This window comes from Temnothorax curvispinosus, unplaced genomic scaffold (assembly GCF_003070985.1).
Source record: "Temnothorax curvispinosus isolate PA1 unplaced genomic scaffold, ASM307098v1 QBEX01003793.1, whole genome shotgun sequence".
Taxonomy (NCBI): domain Eukaryota; kingdom Metazoa; phylum Arthropoda; class Insecta; order Hymenoptera; family Formicidae; genus Temnothorax; species Temnothorax curvispinosus.
The window spans coordinates 41037-63271 of NW_020213573.1; the positions used below are offsets into that span (position 1 = coordinate 41037).

General features: G+C 39.5%; 1 protein-coding gene and 1 long non-coding RNA gene across 3 annotated transcripts; both read right to left on the bottom strand.

The window, feature by feature from the left end:
• Positions 1-3084: 3084 nt before the first annotated feature.
• LOC112452872 (ejaculatory bulb-specific protein 3-like) lies at positions 3085-9357 on the bottom strand. Its single transcript, XM_025013301.1, has 4 exons — positions 9257-9357; positions 6113-6290; positions 4255-4349; positions 3085-3420 (listed from the first exon to the last, which is right to left on the bottom strand). Exons 1-4 carry the CDS (start codon positions 9260-9262, stop codon positions 3319-3321), a joined length of 381 nt encoding a protein of 126 aa, XP_024869069.1. The 5' UTR covers positions 9263-9357; the 3' UTR covers positions 3085-3318.
• Positions 9358-20031: 10674 nt separating this feature from the next.
• LOC112452871 lies at positions 20032-22226 on the bottom strand. Of its 2 annotated transcripts, none has more exons than XR_003040547.1 (4): positions 21761-22226; positions 20764-21156; positions 20542-20582; positions 20032-20123 (listed from the first exon to the last, which is right to left on the bottom strand). It is a non-coding gene; the product is annotated as an uncharacterized LOC112452871 (long non-coding RNA). The 2 variants fall into 2 exon arrangements; XR_003040546.1 differs by having other exon boundaries at positions 20764-20810; positions 21761-21998.
• Between the last annotated feature and the right edge of the window lie 9 nt (positions 22227-22235).

Below are 22235 nucleotides of genomic sequence, written 5' to 3' on the forward strand. Positions count from 1 at the left end.
GCAACTTCCACACGAAGAGAATTTTCTCTTCAAATTTACCCTGAAATCATGGTAGTTGTGGGACAACATATGTACCACCGAGAATTTTATGTGCAAGCTATTCTGATTAATATCTATCATAATAAAAGACATTAATATCTATTACATTAAAATATATAAAATATGTTTGACTAATTTTACTAAAATATATCTAGAAAATTTCAATAATTTTTCAAAATTTACCAATCTGCTTGGTAATTTTTATCACGTCGTTTGTAAAATGTCTTTTGTATATTTTAAAAATTCCTTGGTTGCCAAGTTGTCCCAAGTTTGTAGTGAATTTAAGGGTAAAATATGTAACAAAAAATTCTCTCCGTGACAGCGCGAGAAAAAGGAAAAGAAAGAGAAAAATAGGTAGCGAGTAAAATAATAAAATTTGACTGAAATAGAGGCAACGACTGATTTTTGCGATTTAAATAACGTAACGCGATCTCAGCGATTTTTAACGTACATACTTGATAGCGGAGAGTAATTGGAATTCGTCAAATGCCATATTTTCACATTAGAATGGTTCAAATCGATTGACGTTAACAGACAGCGACGCGCGATATTTTTCCGTTATCGGTATTCTATGATTATAAATATAGAGCTTCGAGATTATTCACGTTATGCGAATTTAATTCATAAGAATTTTATGCTTCAAATCGCTGTCTTAATAGCACCTCCATCGTCATTTTTTGCCGCAAGTATTTTTAGCTGTTGTTCGTAAAATACAGGATCTTCACAGAAAGACGTGACGCTTTTGAATTACAGTATTTATGCTATTGCATTGCATACATTGACGATTTTGGCATTATTCCTGACAGCCTGAGAGTTTGATGCTATATAAAAACATCTTCAATATATACGAGATCCATTAGCAACCACCGAACGTCCACGGAAATTGCTCGCCACTTCTTCGAGAGTTGCAGTAGAAATCCCCTCTACAACGGTTCGAATGTTGGTTTTCAAATTCTCGATTGTGCGAAAATTATTTTGGTAGACGATCCTTCGGATATTTCAATAGATGAAAATCACAAAGATTTAAATCCGGTAAATAGAGAGAGAGAGAATATATGTTCCAGATACCCCGATTAAAGATTAAAAAAGATTACTCTCTATTGATTACTCATATTGAATATGTTTTTAAAAGCTGTCAGGAATTGTGCAACATCAAAATTATCAATGTATGTATGTACGTACGTGATGCAGTAGCATAAGTGCAATAATTAAAAAGTGTTGCATTTTTTTATGAAGACCCTGTAAGTCTGACATATCCTGCATGCGTGACACAGTGTTCTTTATATATATCTATATATATAACAAACATCAAAATTACAACATCAATTAAAACATCAAGTTAGAAAGACCAAAACCCATGGTCGAAACGTCTTGACGATTAATTGACCAAAACCAACGGTCGTACCGTTACGATAATTATAACGATAGCCAGTTAAGTTGATTAAAAAGTCTTCACTGTTAATTACGTTAATTATTCACTGGCGAAGTAAAAGTTACTTATTCGGTTTGAAGTTGTCTTATCAGTTCGATCGGCAGATATACATCATCGACACAAATCACGATTCGGCGATTGTAATTTCCTTTTCCAACGAGAATAAAGAAAGGGAGAGGGAATGGGAGCAATCAGCTGTAGCACTGTCGACACAGATGCCTCAAAGGATGCGTGCGGAATTCCCAACCTGTTGAAGTCCCCGAAATCCCCGTTACTCCTATACGGAGTGCGCGCCCCAGCGAGTCGACAACATTCGGATTTCAATCCGATCGACGTGGAAGGGAGGGTGTCTAAAGGAGCGAGAGAATTCTTGTCGAGTGGCGGCACGCGGAGATTGAATTTTCGGTTTTCTCGAATCGCCACACCACCGCATCGCCGCAAATTCACCCCTTTTGCGCTCCAAGCTGCGCTCTCGCGAATTTTCGCCCCCTTGATTTGCGCAATCCCAATCGCTCGAGTGACCCTCGACCACCCACTCCTCCCCCCCCTCCCCCTTGCCTTCATCACACCGCCGCTGCCTCCCTTCAGTCCGTCGCGGTGCATTTAAATCGACTGCTTAAGTTGACTATACACTAATCTCGTAATTCATTTACATATTTAACGCGCGCGTCGTCGGCGGCAAAGTTCGTTGTCCGGGGTGAGAGGAAACAGGAGGGTGCGGCGAAGGAAACGCGACGAAAGGGGGTAATTAGTTATGCATGTGTGTACTTGTCGGCCCCATCTCGGTGAACCGTTAACTTCTTTAATTTAATAACGCGCGAGACGGGACGGTAGTTATCGCGTCGAAGACGAAAATAAATGGGACGAAAGTGTCCTTGATCGTTTTATTTAAATCTCGGTGGCGAAAAACGCCACCGGACGCTCGTCGGGACGTTTTTCGAAATGAATAAAACTCGATCCACGGTCGGACACGTGTCACGCGAAGCCGCTCTCGTTAGTCCTTGTGCAACTTTGATAACTCCAAGAAGTTCACTCCCAGTCGTTACCTGACTGAACGATATCGATTATCGTCCCGACGTTCTTGTTCCACGACGATGAAATACGCTCGCCGTTTTCCCCAGAGGTGGGAGAGAGAAAGAGAGAGAGAGAGAGAGACGAACTTCTCGAGCGAGAAGAAGGGGATCTCTCCCCTCGCCTCGCCTCCCCTCGGCCTCGATCCAGGACGATGGAAATACAAAATCGCCGTCGCATCGGTTTCCGGCGGGGCTGCGGAGAGAGTGGCAAAGGCTCTCCGTATATGTATGCGCACATATATTTCCTATTGGACAGCGTCAGGAAATTAAGCGAGGCGGTCTCAAGGGCGACGTTCGGACCTCAAACTTCGGCCGGGGGAACTTTTCTCGGCATTGTGCCTAGATTTATCTCTTCCCGAAGTGTCGAACTGCTTTCGGGAGAAGAGCCGCGGCACCAAGAAATATATTATTGCCGCCCGTGACTGGTGTACAAACGTAGTTCGCCCATCAAGACAAAGACAGGGGAAGGATCAGGAGAAGTCAGGGTCTCAGGGAAGATGGAAATTGTCGGTAGTGTAAATGATCGATGACGACAATTAGATTAATAATAGTAATTTATCAATAATTCAATCGCGACAACTTCCTTTTACACTTGTCGTTTATTATTTACTAACATCTGGTAATATACTTTTCTTCGTAGCTTCTGAATTTTTTGTTGAGAAGGGATCGTACGTGACGTTGCACTAACAGATTTATTTAATTCGAGTGCCGTGTGGGAAGAAGAGAGGACAGATTTCTCGACGTTCTACTCGGCGAGATGAGAATCTAAATTATTCACACATTTATTCCCTGCTTGTGTGCTTCGTCTACATACTTGGTAGTGTATTGGCCACTGGGATCGTACTTCTTCTTAAGTTGCTCCCAAGTTTCCGGTTTCTGAAATAAAGTGAAAGATCGAATAAGCAATCGCCCTTCTACCTTCCGTAACAAGTTCGCGTAACAGGATTACATTTTTATCGAAGATGTGTCGTTAGTTACATCCATGTAAATATAATAAAGCCCGCGCATAAAGGTTTTTTACCCCGAAAGGTTTTTCTTCTTTTATCATTTTAAAACACTTTGCATCGAGAAACGCACTGAGATAAAGCTGTATCATTACTAAAAGCGTCACCGTGTAGTTCAGTCAATACTTGCGCAATAATACGCAATTGTAAAAATACGATAAAATCAACAATTTCAAAGACAATCTCTTATATATACATTGTAGTAAAATAATATCTCTTTAGAGCCCATATATATATTTACTGCGTAAAAAATATCCTTAACGTTTCAAGAATCGCTGTGAAATGGATTCAAGACGAAAATGCCTTGAGACGATCCCCTTAAAACGATCGGAATGACTGCCCACTCGGGGGTGAAATCAGTTCTCGAAGGAAGGGCTCGGATCGAAGGGAGGTTCACATCGCCGTTAAATTATTTGGCTACGGATGCAAAAGTTTTCCCGGGCGTGGTTCGCAAACGAATCACGGGGACACCCCCTGCCACAGCAGGGCAGCCGCTGCCACTCGGCGGCGAGAGAGGGTTAACCCGCCGTCTCTGCGTGAAAGTCAAACTAGTTCCGCGGCATTTAAACCGCCTCGACGTGTCCCACGAGTGTTCCCCACTCCCACCGGGCATCAACTCATTACGCAGACCTCGCGTTTAATTAGCCCGGTGAAAAGTGACGGGCAAAGCGTGCGTGTTGGCGCGAGCGAGCGAGCGAGCGCGTACCTTGTTAACTAGATACCGGACGACCTTCTCGGTGCCCTTCCTTTGCTTCTCGCTGCATTTACTGCACTCGGTCGACAGTGCGTCCGGAAGGGTTTCTGAAATGAAGAGAAAGAAAATTTACAAGAGCGAATTCAGCTCAGGGACGTGACTTCGCTCTGCGCGAAGTCGAGAGCTCCGTTGGAAGCGACTTATAAAATTGCGCGGTAAAGATTCTTCAAAAAAAAAATATCAGAGTCGCTTCCCTTTTATCTTTTTCTCTCCCGCGATATCGAATAAATTCCTTTCTTTTTACGTCGATAAATATTAGCGGACACAGGCCCTGCCATAAAATCATTTCTCGCTACGGAGTTCTTCTCGCTAGGAGTTCATAATGACACGCGTGTTATTTCTCGAATACTCGATGTCCCGCAGGATTTGTCCCGGGGCTCTTTTTGCCGCCACCCCCGCGTCATTTGCGCCAGCTGCTCCGGTCAGCTGACTCCCCGTATACCCCCGCATATCTCTCGTGAATTTTCTGAGACAAGACTATATATCCTCGGTAACGTATTACCGTCCATCGTACGTTTTATCTCACGACGGGGTAGCGCGCCGGGGCTAAAAAGAAATTGGGAAAAGAAGCGGGACGATAAAACGTGATTCTAACGTAGAGAAATAAATCGCGACGCCGTCGCGACAAGTAATTAATATAATTCGCGGGAAATGTGTAATCCGCGGGAATATACGCCGAGCAAGTAAATTGGTCTCTATAGTCCCACGTGTGCGCACAGTTCTCGACTCCGTGCGGGGATATTTTTGCGCGAGACAAAGTTCTCAAACGCTAAAAGAACCGAACGCGCGTCCGTTGTTCGCGACGCTAAACCGCGAACGTACACGCAAAATGTCTCGCGACCGAGGTGTACACTTTTTGTCGAAATCTCCTCAGCTGCAGCCCCTGTAGCGTATTATTCATATCTTGAGCTGAAGCGATATGCACGCGCGCGCGCGCTTCGTACATATGTAACATCGTTAACGAAACGACCTCGGATCGCGCATCCTTCGACGAGATGAGACACGAGACGGGACGCGGTGGCCATTAGTGCCAAGGATGATCCTCCGGCGCATTAGAAAGCGTGTGAAAGACCGTCATTACCGTCTCATTTCATCGTGCCGCGTTATCGCGCCAAATGCATGGACATCAGACACGTTTTATTCCAGACGCTCGTTCGGATTTACTTCTTTTTTTATTTCTGCCTTCGCCGTTGCATTGCATTACGAGAATTATATTTTATTGAAGTACCGATTTTAACCCTAGCTCGCCAAATTCCAGTCGAGTGGACCGCTAAACATTTTTCGGTTTTCTACACTGAAAAAGAAAATTCTTATTTGCAAGAAAATTGATTTCTTGGAATTTAGTTTCCTTAATTCAAAGAAGTATCGGGTAGATTTAAGAAAACATTTTTCTGAGTTTTAAAATATTTTCTCGAATCTACCTAATACCTCTTTGAACTAAGGAAACTAAAGTCAAAGAAATCTGTTTTCTTGCAAATAATAATTTTTTTTTCAGCGTAGGTTTCACATAATAATAAAACTTTTTAGTTTCCTTGTAATATGTTCAGTTTAAATTCAAATCATTTTCTTGACCTGATATTATCATAAACATCTTATTTAGACTCTGTATTTCCAATTCCTATATTACAAGCTTAAAAATACTAATTAGAATAAAAATAACGTGACAAAATCAAGCGGCCTCACGGACAGGAGTGTGGTGAAAAGAATTCGAAAATAAGCGTGGCCTAGAGTTAACGTTCGGATCCAGAACGAACGAGATAACGAAATTATGATAGTAATAATTAGTAAAATCTCGAAAGAAAAAGCTCACCTTTAAGCTCCTTGCCGTCAGGCGTGCAGTTTCCCTTCTCCAGCAAGCAGTTTACATAGTTTCTGAGCAAACGGTCGCTCGCCAAAATCGTATCCAAGTCGATATTGTCATACTTCGTCGTGTATACCTTTTCCTCTGCCAGAGCTACCGCTACCGCGAGGAGGAACAGTGCCAGGACCTAGATAGGGCATTAGAAAATTCCTTAGAGATACGAAAGAGTACATCCGGAAATCTAGATAGTGTATCCCGCTATATGGACGTGTTTACGCTCTCATAAGATTATAGGGACTGAATGAGGTACGAAACACCGCCGTTTATGGATCCCACGGGGATCTGGGGGGGGGGGGGCTAAAACCCGGAAGACACCGCAATTCTACGGTCATAAATACGTCGGCCGCGACTGTGAACAAAGTGTCAGAATGGCCTTCGGAATGGCCCCGGCTCGCCGGGCTAAATGTCGCGTGTGCATACGTGGCTAAATGTTTACCGCCGCGGCCGAGCCGGCTTGCGTTCATAATCACCGAGCTGCCGAAACGCAGAATCGCATGCGGGCGTGTTTAGCGCGTGATGTGAATATCAACGAGCGGGTGGCGTACGTGTTACGCGTGTTATGTACCGCGCTCCGTGTGAGCGCGCGCTATGGAAATTCCTCTGGGCCCATCGAAAATAGAAATAGCGGCGGGACCCCTACAGGCTTACGGAAAACGGGAGCAGCGAACCGAATCCGCGCGCGCGCGCGCGCGCGCACGTGCATGCACGTTGCACGCCTCATTAGTAGGTAAAGACAGAGCGGACGGCCAGTGGCACGCAGTGCGCGCAGCTCCGTTTTGAAATCAATTCAATTATACGGAATGTGTCAAACGATTTCTCAAACGCGATTACGTGGAGCGTTAAGAGACACTTCTGTCGCGTTCCTCGGAATCCGCGTCGCGGAACGTCAAAACATGTTTCTGCGATACGGCGAAATAAGTAGAATCTCGGAATATTCATTCCACTCATTCGTCTCTTTTCGTCTTGGAGGCAATTAATTTTCGGAAATTTCATTAGCATAAGTTTGTACTTATTTAAATTATTCGTCGACAGATACGATATATACACATTCAAGTTGTTATCCAGGTTGTTATCTAGAATAATCTAGATTCGTACGCGAATGTTGCACGAAAAGAAAATCGAACGATCAATGTCACCCTGTGAAAAACGAAAAAGCACATTGCGCATTCTCGTATATGTACACTTGTTCTTTTAGCTTCAAGTCATAAAGTGACATTGACTGCTCCAATTTCGAGATACCAGTTTAGCGGCTGTGTTATTCAATTCACAGTTCTTGGCGGTAGTTGAAATGAATTTTCAACTCGTAAATTAAAATAGATTTAATTGATCTAAATTAACAATTTAAAATTTATTCTGGTCTATTCAAAGAATAGAGAAACTTCTTTTTATCTGTGTATGTAATACTCAATCTTGTAAAGTTGGTATAAAAAATTGTCAAGTAATTTTTATATAAGTCAACATCAAGGACTTAATATTCTTGAACTTGGTCTTATTTTTAATTTGTAGTTTAATTCGTCGAAAATGCAAACCGCAACACTTTCAACAAGCTGGTTCAAACTCAAAAGCAAGGGGACTCTCTCTGCACCCTTCCCTGAAGACCGCGGCCAGATGGTTACGCTAGTACATAACGGGTTAATGCCGGAGAGTTAGTTAAGATGTTAATTAGTATAGAATGGACCTCTCTCTCTCTGTCTCTCTCTCTCACTTTCTCTGACGCGGAGGAGGATATCTACGCGATATACATGCGATACCCACTATACTTTGGCGAAGGGTAAAGCGCGCAAAGGGCGGCGACCGAAATGATGTTATCCTGCGGGCTCGCCTAGAGATATTTAGCTCTTTCAGTGAAGAGAACGTGGTGGTATTTAATATATATATGGATATAAGACGGCCGATTGCATGGCGTGTTCATTACCAAATTTCTTGGCAAATCGAATAAAAAACTAACACTACAATAATTTTTCAATTCAAATAAATCGTTTACTTTAATTTTGACTTGACATACATTTAAAGCTTCGCGATTGCGTATACCTGGAGTCGGTAAATTAATCGCTTGGCAGCGGTCTCGTTAAATCGAAATTAAAACGTTTTGTTGGGCAAGAGCGCTGAACAAAGACAATGTCGTTCTAGATGATAACGTGGGAAGGAAAATAATAATTATTCAGCAACAACTTGCATGCCTCCGTAAACGTTACGCAATCGTCACCATTACCACGGGCAGCATTTCCTGACGCCTTTCACTCTCGTAAAGAAATTCTACCTCGTCTCGACCCGAGAGTCGCCCGCGATTTAAGAGAGCACGCTGCCGCGCCGGCGCGGTCACAAAAAAATCCGCGCACGTTTAGCAGCGGATTAACCTGAATTTTTGCGAGGATGTACGAAGAAGACAGACATTGAATCACCGTAGGAGACCCTTAAACGGTCTCCGAGGTCGTTAACGACGTGAAACAGCCTCGATGCACCGAAGAACTTGCACTGCATTATTCACTTTCGGTCTCTCAGGATCGGATTTTCGTTGAATAAAAGGTAGCAATTAACGTCTATGCGATTCCCACGTGGTGGAGAAAAAAGAAGTGGAATATTTAAAAAGTTCAGAAATCAAGAATTGTAATAAGAGAACGGGGATATGTATTATTTTAAATTTCAAATGTCTGTAATTAAGAGAGACAGGTGACATCGGAAAAAGATATAATATCACTATGGATAGATACAAGATAATTACAGGATTATTTAAATGGATACCGGATTATTCAAATTGTCGCTGTTTAAAAGAGAGCGAGAAAAAGACCAAACTACCCGGTCCATATTACACATCGTTATCGTCATTTTCGCAAAAAGCCGAGGTAATAAAATTACACTGCTCATAAATTAACAACACATTAAGTTACCTTCCGAGACAACAGGATAATCAAACGATAAAAAAAACACACGAAGGGAGATGAAAAAGGAGATTGTTATCACGAAAAAACGACGGCTAAGGGAAGGTCGGAGGGTTTCCAAGGATGATACGAGAGGGAACGTAAAAAGATAATGGGAAGCAACCGAAAAAACGAAGGAAACGAAAAGTGAGCAGAGGAGAAAGTTACCGCTTACCTTCATGTTCGAGCAGAGTTATACTACTGATGTCGGCGACGGTGTCGGTCAGCTGTTTTATAGCCGGCCCCCGTTTAACTGGACCCCGAATTCGTCGAATCGGCCTTTACGGCCCTCTCTTCTCTTCTCCCTCCTCAAACCTTTCCACGCGACTCTCCGCGAGGAGGACGAAAGGAAAAGAAACGTGCGTCATAGGTATGCAAATCTTAAATATTCTCCTCGCGCCTTTGTAAATCAACTCCGTCGTACAAATATCGCTATAGATATACGCGGAATTTCCGTAATTATGATTTCAAACTTGTCCCAAACTGCTCACGAACGCTTCACTTTAATCCCATTTCGTATTTTCTCGTGAAAGTTCCTGACCCTGGCCGGACACGCGCCGGAAAAAATGATTCCCCTTGCTATGGTAATTCCGGCCGTTCCCGGGGAATTCCCCCCTCGGGTTTCTCAATCCCCGAGACAGTTACCGTCTAAAAGAATCACAAAACTGTGATTCAACGTGTATGTCGCAGTCATTGAGAGAATTTTGCGTGCAACATTAGAGAACAGGTAGAGAGAGAGAGAAAGAGAAAAAGAGTATGAGAGAGAGAAAAAAAAGGGGGAGCAGAGCGTCAGCGCTTTTGCACGAACGCGCGCTCGTTAGCGGGATTCAGCGGGAATTGCAAAAATAATATTTGGCCGGCGTTAAGTTAACGGGCGGTATGCTCGTACCTCGTTAACTTCGTCGCTGGCCGCGAGCGAATTATTGCTTCCGTTTCGGTGGCCGCGCGAAAACATCGCCGCGACCCGCCGCGCGCGCGAGAAAAATCACGAATCCCACGCGGATTAGCGCCGAGCGTTGCGCAAGCTGCAATAAGGTTTGCGTGACGGACCAATGATGCGTTCTCTCCGAAACGAAGGTGCGTGTTGCCGTCCGAAACAATTAACGGCAGAATGCAACCCGAGATTGCGGAATATTTCGCCGAAAGTCTGCACGTAGGAATTACATAACGAAATTGAACAACAAACAACTATAATAATAATAATAATAATAAAATTAATTTAACACAGGCTTATAAAATGTATTTTTATTAAATCGAGATATCGCGTTTGCGTTTGTTTGTTGGAACCCCTATATTGCGCCTCCCGAGCGCAGTTTTTCCAGCTTAATGAAAATTTGTATTTGTATTATTAATAATGAAAAATTGCATGTAAAGTTTTTATATTATTTTACTTATTGTAAAAGTGGCCATCGATCGGGCAACAAAGGAAGGCCGTGAAGCCAGTTAAAAAAAACAATTCGCAACTTTTGCTATGTTACATAATTTATATTGAGCTTTCAGCTATGCGCGTGCCCTGTTTGTCGCTTAGGATTTTATGACTCGTAATAAATTTATCCGATCGTGCATACAATAGGACATGGAATATTGTATTATTAAATCGAGAGAGGCCGGCCGTGTGCACCTGTTACGGACATCTCCCGCGTAATCCATATTTTACAAACGCAATATCGATAGCCGCCAGCGAGATATTTCCTTTGTTCCGCCTAGAATTAACATCATTAATAAATTGCAGCATCGAGAATGACTAGCAGCGCTTCGCAACGGGCGATCGTGCCCTAAATCGCGTTATTCGCAAAGAACAATCGTGGAGATGACCGCCGTCCGGAAAAAAAATACTCTATAAAACTTGCAATGCCATCAGCGGAGCGCAATTACAATGCGCGCAACTGTCAAAACGCTAGCCAGCTTTTAATCCTATTTTCTTTTTATTTCTAAAACGCAAGCGGCTTTCCATAGGCGCGATACAGTTGTAAAAGCCGCGCGTGAGAGTGTCTCAATTTAATTTTTATTTTACCCGACAAATACCTATTATAGCGTACATATTAGTGAAAAAACGTATAAGTCAAGAAATGTGCCTTTTTCGAAATTGCACATTCAATTAATTTTGATATCGCGAGTATCGACTTTACATGCCTTTTTAAGAAAGGGATACTGTGTCTCGCAGAAAAAGGGTCATAAAGTCTCCTCAGGAATTATTAGAGGTGATATATGGAATCATTATGGAATTCTACGGAGAATGGAAAACGCTATTCCGCGCGTACTCCCTGTTCCGAAATTACAACGATTTCCGGCAACTGAGCAACTCAGCATTCGCGACGGTGGGCCAGAATTCCGTGGAAATTATGACAATTAGCGCAATTAAAATTGGTTCATGACTAATTTGGATTTGCGTACCTACCGTGTAGCGGCCACGTAAACACACGCGATACAAGGCATCTACAAACAATGTGTAAATTAATATATCTTTTATCAGAGTATTGTGCGTTTGTGCGCTCGCGCTTTTGTAAGAGAACAAACTGATGTGATTCGTCAGGGCATTATGAAAGTATTTACAAATAGAGTGAGATCGTATCTGAAACAACCGAAGCTTCGTATTTGAAACAAATGGATGGTATATTATACCAACTCAGTTAATAAAGAGAATTATTGAAGTACGACAAGGTTTGTATTAGTTTGTAACTTTCTTCATTATTTCCGTTAAATTCAGCCCTGAAGCTATGTACAAAAAGATATATATTTGCGTACATAAAATATATTCTTTTTCAATAATCTTCCTTCTCGCATATAATTCTGAAGAATTCTTTCAGATTTTATATATAAAGAATTGAGAAATATATATAGGAAGGAGGGGATTATATTGATCTCCCCCGGGGTTAATGCAAAGGTTAATAATGTCCGAATGCAATATTGCCTATGAACTGAAGACTCCACAAAAATGATCATCTCCGGAGGGAAAGAGAAAAAGAATCAAACAAGGGCGAAGAAACCGGTAGGAGTGAAGAGGGGAGAGGGGTGTCGTTCTTCTTGTTGGCGAAAAAAGGAGGGGTCGACTCATGAATAATGCGGGGGGTGAAAGCCGGCTGAAACAATTGCCGGGCGTCGCCCTATTCCAGAAATTACATCGTCAGATTTTCCGCGAAATTAAAACATTATACCGGGTGCCCGAGCTATCGCGCGCTCCCCGCGTCAGTCACAGATTTCTCAGCGAATTTCTACTTCACGGTCTCGCAATTTTTAACGTTAAATGCCTCCGTGAGCGCGGAGTGAAAATGGCTTTAAGACGTTCGTGTAACGGTAGATAAGGAATAACTTCTCTCTCCCTCTCTCTCTCTCTCTCTCTCTTTGTCTACTCGCGAGCTTTGGAGCTTAATTCATCGAATCTCTTTTATTTTTAATTAAACCAGTTCAAACGTGTGGTATATACTTTAGTGTTAAAATAAATCACATTCTTCTAGGTATTTTTTGAAATTTCTTCTCGCGTCTCTTATTCCAATTATACAAATTATTCTGTCAACCGGATTGCGCGCGGGCGCGCGGACGATTTTCCTCACGTTTTAAAAATTCCAGGATTTTTTCTTTCTTTTTTTCCCTCTAACAGCTAACTAACGAGAATATCTGAGACACGGTGTATATTTCATTCTCTTCTACGGCCACTCGTCTTCCCGTCTTCTCCCCTCGCGGCTCTCTTCTACTTACGACGATACGTCAGCTCGTCGTGAGGAAAAAAATCGCCGATTATGCGATCTGACTGACGGCGATACGCCCGGCAAGGGCACTTTTCCTCAGGATTTAGTAGCTCGTTCTTGCCGAGAACGAAATTGCGAGGCTGGCTCGCGTCAGGCGGCCGCCGAGCAATTTCTAGGATAATGCTGGCCCGGTTATTAAATGTCCTTATGGTCGCCCACGCTTCCCGGGAAAACGCGTTTTCAGGAATCGAAAGATTCGCGTGTCGGACTAACAGGATAAAAGTTTAAGCGCGGAAGTTGTAATTAGGTACTACGGTCGTCGGAAAGAAGGAACGAGAAATACGAAGACAATTTTTTAATTTATAAATATTAAATCTTTTTTCTTTTTTTTTTAAGATTTTTGTCCTCTGGGACATTTTCCAGTATTTTTGGACGCTGCGCAGCAGCGTTCTATCTTTAGATTGCTGGTGTTCATCCACTTTTCTCTATCGATGCTTTCCATATCCGGCTTTTGCAAAAGGAAGACGATATTCAGGATGTACTTTCTCTATACGCGCGTTTCGCCAGCGGCTCTCGAGTAAAACCCCGTTTCAGACTGCCGCGACCCTTGCCCGCAGCCTCAATGGTGTTGATTGCTTATCTGAATATGCATAATCGCGACGATAATGGCAGCTCTCGGGCCGAACGGCCGGCCGTGCGCCGTGCATACGTAACGAGAATGCAATTCCCTTATGTGTCTGCATATGGACGATCGCCGACAATAAAGCGATCATCGCCGCTTATACGGGAATTCGACTCGCGTGATCCTTCTGATAGCGGATATCAAATATTTGTGAAATCTCCTCGCGTCTTCCACCTCGATCCCGGATGAAATGTGGAAGCGTGTGTGTTTTCGCCTTTGCCCCGAAATTAAATATTCAAGTTTCGCAAAATTCTCCTTTCATTTATATCTATTTGCCGGTTCTTTCTTTCACAATTTTTACGCTTTAAATTCCCATTTTTCTTCCTACGAGTCGCAGGGAGAAGCTTTTTCATCCAACTCGCATATGTTTTATGCATTATGCGATAACGTTTATGTCGCTCGATGATAAAAATTGCGGTTTTATTGCTGGATTTTATGATTAACCATTGGCACGTGTTACTGAATATACAGTGTCTTTTTTTGTGGATTTATCCAATATGTTTATTTGATAATATACCTACTTGCGACATCAGACTTTATATTTATATGCGCGAGATATGAAAGAGAGACTGAGACGTGAGCGGTATAGAAATGTCACGAACGCGCTTGCGTGTGGCATCTTTTTTCCTCATAATCCTCTACGCGATCATCAAAAATTGCGTAATAAGTTTGCGAAGATGACCAATAGCGTAAAAGTGAAATTTTTTGCCTGCATCTCTCCTTCTCTTTTGTCATCGGTAAACATCGGATTTTTTATATGCTTAGATTGGTGGAAAAGAGCAATTAATATAACGATTATAATATGTTATTTATAATATCCAACATATTTATACCTAACATATGTTGCAGTATAAATATGTAGGATATTGTATAAATAACATAATTTTAGTTATTAATTGCTCTTTTCCATCAATCTGCATATAAAAAATCCGATGTCTAGTCATCGGGAAATTGCTATTTTAGCGTTATTATTATAACCATTAACGGATTATAGGACGAAAGCTGTGTTAATGCCTCGCCATTTAGAAAATTTGATTCTTGGATGGTCCAAAGATAGACCAGGAAATAACGAAATTTTAGGATAATTGTATGCTTCTCCTCTCTCTCTCTCTCTCTCTCTACATGTGGTAAGCCAATTTGCACTAGACATTCAGTGTGCCAAACATTAGCTGTGCTTACCTTTGTCTCCGCAAGACAGCATGCATCATGTATGCGTGAATGCGCGTCCATTTCGTGCTAAAGTCTCCTCGGGATATACGAGAGCAGATTCTCTGTCCACGTGTAAATTTATATCGGACAAAAGGGAGAGGAAAAGGAAGAAAGAGAAAGAAGTAAAAGAGAATACACGAGATCCAATTTTTCAGGTGGCAGCGAAGTTACGTGACGAGAAATCTTCGTATCTTGGATTTCATAATTGTACATTTAGAGAGTGAAATCGTAAAAATTTTAAGATTCCATTGTAAAAGTGTAAAATTTCAAGTAAAAAATTGTATATTTTATTTAGATTCATAATTATGCATTCTTAGAGACGCTAGTGTAAGACTCGGATTAAAGTTTCGTCGAAGCTCATCTCAGGCCATGAATAATGACGGTAACTTCGCGCTAAAACTCCGCTTATACCTAAATATTAATTTCAATATCTCTTATTCAAGAGCTATTGAAATCTCAATCATTAAAGGGATGGTGCTTTTTTCTTCGCTGTTTACAGCGTTGAGAGAGGGTAAAAGAGGAGGGAAGATGCGCAACGCCGGAAATACTCTGGATGTCGTTCGTGGAGGAAAAAGTTCGCGCATCCTGGTGTGGTTTTTTGCGGCGTCTGGACATAATAAAATAACGGGCACAGGGGCGTATAACGAATTGAATTTCTGCAGGAATGACCCGAGGCGCGCGCGTCGCGGAAGGGTGTATTTGGACAGAAATATATACATATACGTGTGTATATACGTATATATACACCATCCCCCCCGTGCGCAAAGTTATAATAAATTCAAAGCGAACGAGGACACAGTGGCGGGCGCGCGCGGTCGCGGCTCTCGGGTTACGTCTGGATATTTCGCATGGAATATTCCACACGCGGATTCAAAACCCCCCACGGTTTGTGCTAAAAGTGTCTAAAAGCCGGCCGGTAAAGTACGGAGGCCGGCCAGGTGATTCCAAGTTCGCGCGAGAATATATATGAAACGCGCGGAATTCCCCTATTACGGGACTTTTCTCAAGTTTTTCTCAAAAGACGGCACTCTCCGCCAGGCATACTTATCGCAATTTTGTTTGCCATATATCCATTCTGTTCCAAGTTGCATTGTCTGTGTTATGCTTTAATTTCACTTCTACATTTCGCGCTACCACATTTTGATACAGCGTTCATCGCGTGTAACTTTGATATCTTCCTGCCGTATCGATCTCATTTACGTAATAATATTGACTTTGTCAATTTTTAATTTCGAAAAAGGAAGTTCCGACGAGTAATCGCCTACAACTTCATCGTCTCTTTAATTATATTTTATTATATTAAATTTATTTCTTTGGCAAATTTTTATTTCATACTAATTTCATTTTGGTTATACTAAAAATTAGTTTTTCTATAGTTAGCAAACTATGATGTTTGTTTATTATTTATTTTATTTACTTTTTTTGTATATAATTGAAAATACGCTGTATATATGCATCCGGAGTGTCAGCTTTGTGTTGTAATGTCGTTTTTGTTCAGCGTTTTGATGAGAATCGACGTTTTTAACGTCGTCATTTATGCTAAAAGCGCGATAAATACCTCGCGACTAAGAGAATGCGAAATACGCATACATTCATTCTCCGAAGTAGGTAAGAATTATTTTTGCGCGTTATTTGCTTCGCACACACAATAACTAATAAGCCACTTTTATTCATCTCGTCAAACATTTAACGTGGTATATGGCTGTCGCTAAGAAATCGCGATGTTGAAGTGACCTTAGATCCAGTCGATAGCGGTGCAGAAAACGCGTTTTGTTATACAGATCCTTTTTGATATGATAATGTCGAAAAAGGATAAAGTCCAGCACTTTCGTAAGAAATATTAACATAAGTTTTGATACGCCAGGTGAAAAAGCGGAATCATTCGTCATCTTGATTCCCGCCAATGAATAACTAACTGTCAAAAATACCTTGCGCAATTTAACCGGTTTTTCGAATGAATTTGTATACTTATATTCATTTTAAATTAATGAGTTTACGTGTTAAGCAAACATTAACGATATCGAGTATTCGATCAGCGGTTAAATTTATCTTTAGTATTTAAGAAATTTATTTTTTTTCCACTTACACGATCGATATCATGATAAAATAAGTATAACTCGATTGTTTTTCTTTTCGCGAAAAAGCCGACAAAATCGGCGAATCGCATCCCACGTAATCTCTTTGCGAATTGCGGGCGGAGTATTATTTACCACCACACATTATTCCTGCGATCTCATAAAATATTGATGTAAACACTGTAAATCTACAATAAATTATAAATTAATTTGATACACATATATCGGCGTAATATCGTATAATGCTAATGATATAATACCGGCATAATAGCGGTATTACCGTAAGATATCGGCGCGTTTAAAGTTCACATTTCAGCGACCTACTTATATTGAAAGGTACCGATGATGAAAATGACAGTTTTGATTGCCGTTTTCAATCCCTCCTATAATAATTTTCCACTTTTAAACGGTTATATCCCATCTTCGCATGTGCAAACATTGATTTCCACATTTGTTCCGCGGATGTTCAGGATGTGTGTATTAATTTGAATAACGCTATCGGATGAATTAATAATAAACAATTAGGTTAATTAGATCTCCAGATTGCCAGGAAATGCGGATTGTTAATATAACAATTTGCTTGTGTTATAATTATTAGTTACATTGTTATAGGTATAATGGTATAATGGTATGATAATACCTTTAAAATATTTTTCTTTCATATTCTATTGTGATTTGACCCTAAAATGCAAATTGTAAAGTTTTGTATCACTGGGTACAATAGTTTAAAATTAAATCAATTTTCTCTCATTCCTGGAAAATTTTAATTTTCAGAGATGTGCTCTTTTCGAAATTGTACATTTAATTGTTGCCGCTTTGCCAATTGATTCTCTCGTTTCGTTCACTTCGTGAGCAACGCATATTTTGACAGTTATGTATATCGAAGAATTAATAGTGTATTAGTAATATTAATTAACAGTGTAATATTGATTTAAATATTCAAGCATTTAAACATTTAATTGAAGTATTTTAGCATTTGCTTCTACATTGAAATTCTGATTATATTATAATTATATTTAGTTATCTTTTTGTTTTTAATTTGCTGATAAAAATTTAAAATTCTTGATCTTTTGATTATAGATATCTACTGGTTGTTAAGTAATCTTAGGAGCAAAAAATTTTTCCTTCAATTTAATCAGTTCCATTTACTGCAAAAAGAAAAGAATAATTATCTCTGATCTCCCGACCCAGGCAAAACTTTATCTGGATCTTCCAGACACAGGCAAAAATTTTATCTGAATCTCCCAGCTTTGTACTGTTCTAGTAAAACATAAAAATAGATGAACCAATTCAAAAATGTATATAAAGAACAGCATTTATATGATGATAAAGTAAAATTTATCGCAAAAGTGTCTGAACGTATCCAGACCGTTTCTCACAACAATTTTACGACAGATATCATATTTAATTATTTTACTAACCATCTTATAATATATAGCAGCTGCTTTAAATCTATATTTCACCGAGCTTGCAACTTAAAATCGGCCATTATTCTCCGGTGCGTCCAATATAATTCTATCGTGTATCGCGTATAACGTTATATCCCACTTCTTGTTTTATTCCTATATATCTTATCGAATCTCGGGATCCTAAAGAAGAAGCTGAAGAAGCCGCAAAGGATATCGCCTCGAGCTTTCCTTTCCTCTCTCACATATTTCCATCAGGCAAAGGCCGGATGAAAATCCCGAAGAGGCCCATTTGTTCTGTGCGCCGCGTATTTAAATCCCTGTTGCACTTGCCGAAAGGATTCCATCGCGCCTTACTTCGATTGGAAAGCTTTTATTTCCCTGAATTTTCGTCACGTTTCTCTTTCTCAGTTCAGCGAAAGAATTTTTGAATTATCACGTTATCCTTTTATTTACAAAACGTTATTAATTATTCACGCTGTTACGTTACACTGTTATTAATTTCCTATTGCTCGCAAAGGGTTGCCTCTGATTATTAGCCTTGGGCACAATATCGAGTATCAATACTCGCACCCGACAATAAATGAAATAATGCCATATCGATATATAGAGAGATTTAAACATTCTCGAGCGCAGTCAGCAGTTACCGCTCACCGCTCACGAATCGCGTTTACATGCTAATAGACGTTTACGAGCGATCGATCGGTGCAGTTTCCTCAGCAGTTGCCGACCTCGCCGAGGCACTTCGCAACGCGACAAGTTAAATTAATAAGCCCTACATAGTCGAGTGCTCAGGCTTTATTCAGTCGAACGGCGAGAAGACGTCATAGTAGTGCGACGCGTGGCTATTGCAATTCCCGCCCGACTCTCGTTAGCGGTGCAGTTAGCAACGTACAGCTTCGCAAACGAGACGACGAACCGCAATCCTAAAGCGTTACGATTTCTCCCTTCAGCCAGGAGAGCGAAAGGGCCGACGCGAAACGAAAACAGCTCGCACGTTGCGAGCGCGCGCGAGTGAGAGTCCTTTTGGTCCTCTCTCGCCGCAGGATAATCAGTTCGGAGAAAGCGCGTTTCGTCCTTTCATTACGCGTAAATACGTATTAGCGCGCCTATTCCGCACCGATGCATTTTCTCAAACAGCACAAACGGCGTTTAATTTCACGAATTAAGAGTAACGAAGAACGGGACGAAAAAATTCGTGTAACTCTAATCGAGTAATTTTATTAAACTAAATATATACATATCTACATTAAATTTAATATAATTTCTTATAAAATGATTTCTGCGTGTCTAAAGAAAAGAGGTTGAACATGAGATCCTCGCGCGGACAGAGTGACGGATAATGCATTTACGCGCGAGTCTTGAATGAAAATTTCCTAATTATACTGTTATAAATTTTATTTCCGAATTTATATTGACGCCTGCAAAATCTTACAATAAAAAATAAAAGATATATCAAATTATGCGCTCTATATAAAGGAGTTCGAATATATTGATCTGGTAATAAGTAAAAAGAATATAAAGATCTGATCTTTGATTTTGCAATTGCATTTCCTCCTTAAAGTATTAAATTGGGACTTTAGAAGTTCGTGATTTTTTTATTAACTTTTTTCCTTGGAAACTTAGATATTAATTATACAGTTATGTGCAAAATAATAGCACCGGCTGAAAAAATAAAGAAAATTCTAAATTTAAAAGTAATTAACTGAAAATATTACTTTATTTTATTTATTAAATATACATCAATTAATACAAACATAACATATCATTATTACAAAAAGATTAAAAAAAAATAGATTTTTGTTTAAATTTAGAATGTTCTTCATTTTTTTCAGAAGGTGCTATTATTTTGCACATAACTGTATATTATTTTATTTATTTTTAGTATTTTATTCATAAATATTTACAATTCAATTTTGCAATATATAATTTTATAAATATAATATAAAAACCCGTTTAACAAAGACACCAGAAGATCAAGGATCTGAAACAGAAAATATTTTCTTTTGAAATAAAAGAACAGCAATTCTCGTGAAATAATTTTATTCTCAATATTAATATACGTAATTATGACACTCGGAGAGATCTTGACGATTATTTTAATATCATTTTATTCAACTTTTGAATAATAAGTAAAATAATTTAAAAGAACATCTACATCATAATTTTAAAATGCTGCTTTGAGTAGGACGAAGGATTTGCAAACAATCTAATAATAAAATAATCATTTTCGAGTTAAGATTGCTACATTTCTATATAAATTTCCAACGAATATAAATGATCAATTAACAAATACTATACAAATCATAGTACTCATAGATTTTAGTAGATAATTATCATCATTTTCAGATATTATCAGATAAATAACTGAAAAAATTAAATTTATGGTAAATAAAAATTACCTGCAATCGTTGCCATTACGGATTCCAGGGATTTTGCAAACCTTAAAAATATACATTCTGTGTATTAGTTATTGAGTAATGTTAATCACACATATTCTGCTAAACTTGACGAAATCAGAAGTAGCAAATTGCATATCATAGCATTCATAGATCTTGGTGATTATAAAAACATCATTTAAGACAAAGTTCAAAATATAAGATAATATAGAAAAATATAAATACCTTTGTTAAATTTCAGGATACTGTTTCATTCGAGATTTGCAGGCAACCTAAGTAATAAAAAAAAACTGTATTAGTTAAGATTGCTATTTTCTGCTGAAATTTCAGGCTGATTCAAATAAAGATCAGTATAGTAAATACTATAAATCATGTTGTTCATAGATCTCGATGATTACCCATTCATCATATTTAACGTTCATGTAATAAAACAAAATTCCTTCTCAATCAAACGCGAATCAAAATGAAGAATTCATTTCACAGAATACGTTGTAGTAATTTTTTAATTTAAAACATATTTAGTGAAATGTACAAATTAATTAGTCTCTTTAGTTAGGTGTCTTCTCAGTGGAGAAAAAAGTTTCTATGATTGCAGCGCAACTCTGGCTGCAGCTTACCCTACAAATCACATTGTTACAATGTTAATACAGTATTAGGGTTGGTTTATAATAGCCGTAACCGTTGATTTAAGCCGTAATCTTTAAGAAGTTGACCAATCACAGTCGATTATTCTTCTCACATTCGACTGTGATTGGTCAATTTCTTAAAGATTACGGCTTAAATCAACGGTTACGGCTATTATAAATCAACCCTTAATGGCAAATAGCATTTTCGGTAAACCGTAGAAAACTGCTTGTTGATGCAGTGTCTTAAGAAAACCACTGTTGCCTCGAATTATATACAATATCTTAAATTTCCTGCGACAAGCAGGTCTATAACATTTCTTTATTACGATTACATATCGCTCACATTTGCTGCAATAACGATATAACTCACAAATTGTCATTTTTCAGTTATTTGCAAAAAGAAGAACAGATCTTTGGATTTTTGAATGAAGCGAGCTAACGACGCTTTTTATTCCTCTATAATCAATTTAACGTTAAACCTAAATTGCATTAAAAAATAATATAGCAAAATGTTTACGATTCAAAATATCTAAACTCATTTTCTGAAAAACTTTTAATTTTTCGAGTTGTTGCTGCAGCAAGTGAGTGGTACTTACGTATTCCTGCATAGATAATAGGTTATGCCGTATGCATCGTCTATAAAAGACGATTATTTGCAAATAATACTGTGCTGCGAAGGCGTTTGATAATTCGGAGTACATTACGATTGTAAATTGTAAAATATATATTCTGATGCAGTGGATTGTTAAAAGAAGTCCGATAATAAAGGCCAAAGTACCACGTGCTCCAGCATGCTCCAAACTCCAAACTGCATCTGCAAACAGTGACCACACCATACCGACATTACCGACGGCGCCGACCACATGCAACAACAATAACAAGAAAGGATTGTTCAAGATGGCGGGGGAAAACGTCCTCAACTTATATCATACGTACGCCGCGCCGCAATCGACACGAAATGAAATTAATTCCAAGCGCGTATTTTCAAACGGTATCGATTAAGAACGTTAATTTAAACGCTATTTGACTAAAAACGTGAATTTTATCCGCATATATGTGTGCATATATATA

Coding starts and splice junctions, on each gene's coding strand:
- LOC112452872 (XM_025013301.1), bottom strand. Junction 4,350..6,112: donor TGACGGCAAGGAGCTTAAAG/GTGAGCTTTTTC, acceptor TCTTCATTTCAG/AAACCCTTCCGGACGCACTG. Junction 3,421..4,254: donor TCCGGTATCTAGTTAACAAG/GTACGCGCTCGC, acceptor ACTTTATTTCAG/AAACCGGAAACTTGGGAGCA.